The sequence below is a fragment of the Pyricularia pennisetigena genome, assembly GCF_004337985.1.
Source record: "Pyricularia pennisetigena strain Br36 chromosome Unknown Pyricularia_pennisetigena_Br36_Scf_13, whole genome shotgun sequence".
In the NCBI taxonomy this organism is placed as follows: Eukaryota; Fungi; Ascomycota; class Sordariomycetes; order Magnaporthales; family Pyriculariaceae; genus Pyricularia; species Pyricularia pennisetigena.
In genome coordinates, this window is record NW_021940925.1 from 168,968 (window position 1) to 175,287 (window position 6,320).

Here is a 6,320-nt window from a genome sequence, read left to right on the forward strand (position 1 = left end):
GGCAAAGAGCAAACACTCTTCTTGGCGGCTGTTTCGTCACATTCGCACATGTCACTTCTTGAAATATGAAATGGATTTTGACACCCATAGTAGAGGTATTAGTAGTCCAACTTCAAGTTGCATGACGGCCCAGAGGCAAAAGAACTCTTCTCCTAAGGAGCTCGCCCAGAATGTCGGCGTCCAACGGCCTGGAGGAGCAATGGGAGCCGCGGGCACCCCCAAACTGGCGTCGAGAGGTAAGACATTGTCCAAATGGACTTGTAAAAGTTGCTTTAAATTTCGTATACAAGCTACAAAAAGAGCTACTAAAGATTGTGGGATTATACTTCAGGACGGCCGAGGAAATTTTGTACTCCGCGGCATGACCCTCGCGAGCCTTTTACAGAGAAGTTCAAATCTGAACAGGGTGAAATTCCTCGCAAACGATAGGAAGCTCATGTCGGCTTGGCTTGCAGAGACCAAGCATACTAAAAGAAGCCTCAAAAGTGTATTGGACGTCTCGGTGCGCAGGAACCACCCATTAAACGACCTGATGCACAAAATGTGTATCCACCACGATCAACTCCAAGACCAGCAGTTTTATACCTTTGTCGCCAAGATGCAAAGTGCAATGATACGCATCATCGACAAAGTGGTGGGTCAAAATTTGGCCGGCGAACACACGGACGCCAACGGTTTAGTGGAATTGAGATACGAGCAGGGGGTGCGCGAGGCGCGGGTGCACAAAGATTGGAGTGGCAACGACTACACAAAGATTCCACTTTCGAACTCGGGCGAGGACGGAAAAGGGTCGAACTCAGTCGGGGATAACCTCGGTGGCTCGGGGAGGGATCGGCCGACACGGACACCGAAAACACAGCGAGGGATAAGAGACCGAGTTGAAGAGTTGACAAGCCAGTACAGTCAGGCACAGATAGCCGACCCGATACACCCGGCTCGCCGGCAAAGATTCGAGGTCCAGGTCGAGGACGAGGCTGCGGTTCGCAAATTGCAGTGGGAGGCAGAGGAAGCAGAAGAAGCAGGGCGCAGACGACAGCAGCAACAAGAAAACACTCCCTGGATTCATCATCGAGAGCGGACACAGTCTTTATATGGAGGGAATCCAAGTGCTCCACGAACACTGCCATCGTCGTCCTTCCAACCGCCCACGACGCACCCTGAAGCATCCTCAGTCCCGGCATTCCGGGCCTATCAACCATCAGCACCTCCTGTTGCGGGGCCGTCGGCACCCACAGTGCCTCTAGGCTCTCAATCTGGCATGACAAATTCTGCACAGGTCGGCTCACCGCAGACCAGGCAGGCTTTGGCGTCATTAACGAGCTCCGAAAAAGAAGCCCTGAACAAAGCCAACAAGGCTGTCAAGGCAGCTTTGTACGACCACGCCATGCTACGCTTATACCAGGTTGACCAAAACATTTCTCGCCTCAAACACGCAATGGAAAACATCATTTTCAACGGTAGCATGGAGCATTTTTACGGCCCAGAAATCCTGATAGGAAACATGATAATGGACCGCGATCAGGCTTTTTTTCACCGCGACGGCCGAGCCACGTTTGAAAAGGATATAGAGAATGGTCGAAGGGCTTGGGCTTCAGCCCAGTCGAAGGCGGCTAAAAACGTCCTGAGCCACATTGCCATGGACTCGTTTGAGGTGTGCGGTATTGGTCATGGTCTGTACATGGCACCTGATGTGCCCATCCACCATGAACAGGTTACCTAAGCTAGTTTCTTCACCATTCATCCTGATGAATACGCAATTTTCTGCCTCAATTCCCTATCCTTTTGCCGTTGTTTTGCTCGCCCCTACCGTACAAAATTAGATTCATACCCGCTACTGTCTTGAGAGAAATGTTGATCAAATCGCCGTTGATTTGATTGATACTTGTTTGGTTCGATCCGGCGCCCGCCTTCCAAAAGTTCGGCAAGCATCCTCCACCATTCATGGGTCAGACCCACCTTTGTTAGCGATTCACACCCAAACACACCAATAAGCTTAACAGCTGAAGAATTTTCGCCCTCCGGGCGCCGGTCGTCATGGCCTCACCAGAGGTCTCAAACCGCCGCGCGCGCCCGCAAAGCACGCCGCAGGCTTTGCCGCAGGGCCAGGCCGAGTCGGAACACGTATCTCTCGACACGCGCACCGCTAACGCGCCTGAGCCGGCCGGCCGCGGAAGGTACTCCAGCCTCCCGGCCCTGGCCATCAAAACACTGCAGCAGGAGTTGGAAAACGTGGAAACAGTCGGCAGCTGGCTCGAAGAGGTCTTTGCAGCCAAGCTCGAAAGTTTACAGGCCCCGGAGGACGCCGCGCTTAGGAGAATTGTTTTTGAACTTGACGATGTGATCAGCGGCTGGTTCCTTAGTCGCACCCTCCCTGAAAAAGAGCGCTCGCGCTCCCCGTCGCGTTCGCCGACCAGTTCCAGCGAAAGGCGCAGCATCTTAATTACAAGGACGGGCACGGCGTCGTCGGCCTCTAAAGGCAGAGGCACGCCCACTAACAAATCGGTCACATGGGCCGAGCGAGCCGCCACGCCACCAGCGGCGGCCCCAACGCGAATTTTAACCCCGGCCACGCGCTCGTACCCGATACGTACGATGCCCGGCAATGCACCTGACAGCTCCGCAGCTCCCTCCCAATCGGGCCGGGACCGCTCCCAAGCCCCGAAACGTTTGACAGAACAACCGTCCAACCGCATCCTGATCCGCGTAAATGACAAACTGCGGATGGTGACGAGGGAGCCATACGCGGTAACGACCAAATTGGCCGAATTGGTTTCAGTGCCACACAGTGAAATCCCAAACGCCAAGCGCATCCCCACGGGCTGGGGTGTTACGGTGGCCTCTGAGGAAACACGGCAAAAGCTCCTTAACCCCAGCGCGGTCAAGGCCATTATGGACGCATTGGACGCGCGGGAAGTCACTGTCCCGACAACCTGGCACACATACGCCGTCTCTGGAGTGCCCCGAACGCTCAATTGCCTGGACGGAAGAAAGGACGTACATGATGTAATCCAGGAGGAGATTACCGTGGCAGCAGGCCAGCAGCCAATTAACTGGCATATTTCCAAACATGGCTACGACCCGCATACGGCTGAGGGCACGTGGATAGTGTCCTTCCTTCAACCCGCAAAGCCTTTTCAGCTTTTCGGAGTGTCGAAACGTGCGCGGAAGGTTGAAAAATCACGCAAAATTACACACCACCACGATGGTTGCCAGGGATATTGCGAAATACGTCGCTGCGTACGGCAAGCGCGTTGCGGCATATGCGGTGAAGCAAAACATGCGACAGAGGAAGAGCCGTGCAAGGCAGCCCCCAAATGCGTTAACTGCCACGGCCATTTCCCATCCGGACATGAAAACTGCCCTGCCCGACCTTTGGTGGTAAATGGGAAGCTTGAACGACCTTCACAGCGTAAACTAAAGGGGATCCGCAGAATCGGACGTGCCAACCGTGCCGCGATTATCAACGACCGGGCTGAGACGGCCCGCCGAGAACCAGCACCTGCAATCCCGGTCCTAAGCACTTCATCGCAGCATTCGCAAACCTCGAGCTCCCGATCGAGCACTTCAAATAAAAGAGCGCGGCCATGCGAGGCGGCAGGGGCGGACATCCGCAACTTCCTGCAGGCTGAACAGGAACGCGTGCACGACGAAATCGTTTGGGCAGCCGAAATGGAGGAGGACGCAGCGGCTGCCGAACCTTGCCCCGCTGATGTGACAAACTTGGAAGCAACCCATCGATTGATATGACGAAATATTCGCTCGGCAACATGCAGCGGGAACGCCTCGACGTAGTTTGGGCCAACGTAGGCAAAAGGATGGGTGTGCATCTGAGCCTATTGGAGTTATGCCACCAGAGGGAAGTGGACCTGGTTAACGTCCAAGAGCCATGGTGCGGGCTAAATACGACTACACAAACGCACCCGGGCTATGATGTCTTTGCGCCAGTGGACGAATGGCACGCCAACACTTACGAAGCCATGACTGGGCTCCGGCCCCGGGTGCTCACCTACGTAAAAAAGGGGGCCGCCCTAAGGGCCGTACAACGACGCTTGCCGCAGGGCCAAAATACGCGGGACGTACTCTGGCTCGAAATTAACGGAATACTGTTTATTAACGTATATAGGGCTGCAGGTACTAACGCCGCGCTGGAAATGGTATGCAATACCGTGCCAAATGGACCCACGGTGCTAGGCGGCGATTTCAACGTAGCGGCTGCTGCATACCAGCCAGGCCGCACAGACGCACGCGGAGGGGATCAACTGACGGCATGGGCGCAAGCCCAGGGCATGCGTTTTACAGGAAATATCGGCGTGCCCACCCACCGCGACGGGGGTTTATTGGATATGGTTTTTTCCAACCTCCCCAGCACAGTAACTGTGGTTGACAGCAGTCTTTACACAGGCTCCGACCACGAATCTCTTTATACCACGCTGCGGACGCGCGGCGCCCCGCGCCCGGAGGCGGTCAACGTCTCGGTTAGGGACGACCGGCTACCAAAGTTCGCGGAGCTACTTGCTTTTGGCATGCAAGATATGCCAGACCCGGGATCCGCGGCCGATGGTTACGCATTGGACGCGTGGGTAGCTGAATTTACAACTTTATGGGAGCAAGTAACGTGGGTCGTGGGCACGCCGGCGGGAAAAAGGGGCAGATCGGCTCCTTGGTGGACCGAAAACTGCCAACGGCTCTGGACCGAATTTCAGCGGGTTAAACGGAGCGCTGTAAATAGGACAGACGCCTCTGCCGAGGAGAAAGCTTACACGAAAGGGGTGCGGGCCGCGAAGCGGGAGTATTGGAGGCACCGGATTGACCAATTGCGCGACGATAAGGATTTGTGGAACATGGTGGGCTGGCTGGGAGCCGGACCACGCCTCCGGTCCCCGCCGCTGGTTATTAACGGCGAGCAAGTGAGCGAGCCCTTAGCAAAAGCGGAGGCACTGCAACGGGAGGTGCTTGGCCGATTTTCGGCGGAGGATGACCTGCAGGGAGACCCTTTGGAGGCCTGGTCGCCGGACGAGGTTAAAATCCCTTGGGACACCCAGATTAGTGCGGAAGAGGCGGAGCGCTCCTGCATTGGGGTCACGAGCACGTCCCCGGGCATCGACGGAATTACCGTCCGGCTACTAAAAGCCGGATGGGCTTCGTTGGCCGAGCCGGTGCGCAGGCTCTACCAACGTTGCCTGGAACTCGGGCATTTCCCAGCGCCTTGGAAGAAGGCCGAAGTCGCGATGCTACCGAAAACGGGGAAAAAAGACCGGAGCAACGTTCGATCTTGGCGGCCTATAGCCCTCCTCTCCTGTATCGGAAAAGGCCTCGAAAGGCTCGTTGCACGCCGGATAGCGTGGGCCATACACGGCAACGGGCTCCTTAGCTGCACCCACGGCGGTGCCCTACCCAAGCGATCGGCGACGGATCTGGTTTGTGCCCTCGCCCACGATATCGAGCAGGCTTTAGCTCGCGGGGAGGAAGTTACCCTTGTCGCATGCGACGTCCAAGGCGCCTTCGACGCCCTCCTCCATGGGCGATTAATACGGAAAATGCGGAGCCTCGGGTTCAGTAAAATGCTCCTCAGGTTCGTGATTAACTTCTTAAACGGCCGCCAGGCCCGAGTCCGGCTGGAGGGTACGACCACGGGCTTTAGGCGGCTTGGGTGCGGCACCCCGCAAGGGTCTCCCCTTTCCCCGATCCTATATATGCTGTATTTGGCGTACCTCGTTAAAAACGGTGCGGAGTGGCGATTGGCATACGCAGACGACGTGCTCACATGGAAATCGTCACGCTCGTTGGAGGAGAACGTACGTTGGCTGGAAAATAAACTCCGGGATATGCACGAAATTGCGGCGGAAGAGAAGATCCATTTCGCAGCGGAAAAGACAGAGGTGATTCACATCACTAAGAAAAGACACGGTCGCAACCCGGAAATCCGGATTAATGGTAGAACGGTTACCCCGGTCCAACTGCCGGGCGGCCGACGCGGACAAAGCGCCTCCGGGGCCGAGCGGTACCCGGGCATGCGTTGGCTTGGTTTTTGGTTCAGCCGGCGGCTGGACGGGCGCCGCCACGTGGCCGAAAGGGCTGCCAAAGCAATGGCGGTCGCTGCCCACCTCAAAGGCTTTGGGGCAGTAAGATACGGACCGCCTGCGGCTGCACTTCGCAAGGCAGCGGTGGCATGCGTGGGTTCCTCGGCCACCTACGCAGCCGAGGCATGGTACAACCCAGCGCACAAGCAAAGAGGACTCCTCAAAGCACTGAACAAACCGCTGGTCTTAGCGGCACGGGCAATCCTCCCGGCGTATAAAACCACCCCCTCGTCCACTGTC

At 56.5% G+C, this 6,320-nt stretch overlaps 1 protein-coding gene across 1 annotated transcript; it reads left to right on the forward strand.

Annotated features, from left to right (window-relative positions):
• Nucleotides 1–170: 170 nt before the first annotated feature.
• PpBr36_11077 (uncharacterized protein) lies at nt 171–1,720 on the forward strand (the record flags this gene model as incomplete). The annotated part of the gene is made up of 2 exons (XM_029898181.1): nt 171–236; nt 332–1,720. 2 exons carry the CDS (start codon nt 171–173, stop codon nt 1,718–1,720), a joined length of 1,455 nt encoding a protein of 484 aa, XP_029743465.1.
• Nucleotides 1,721–6,320: the final 4,600 nt, after the last annotated feature.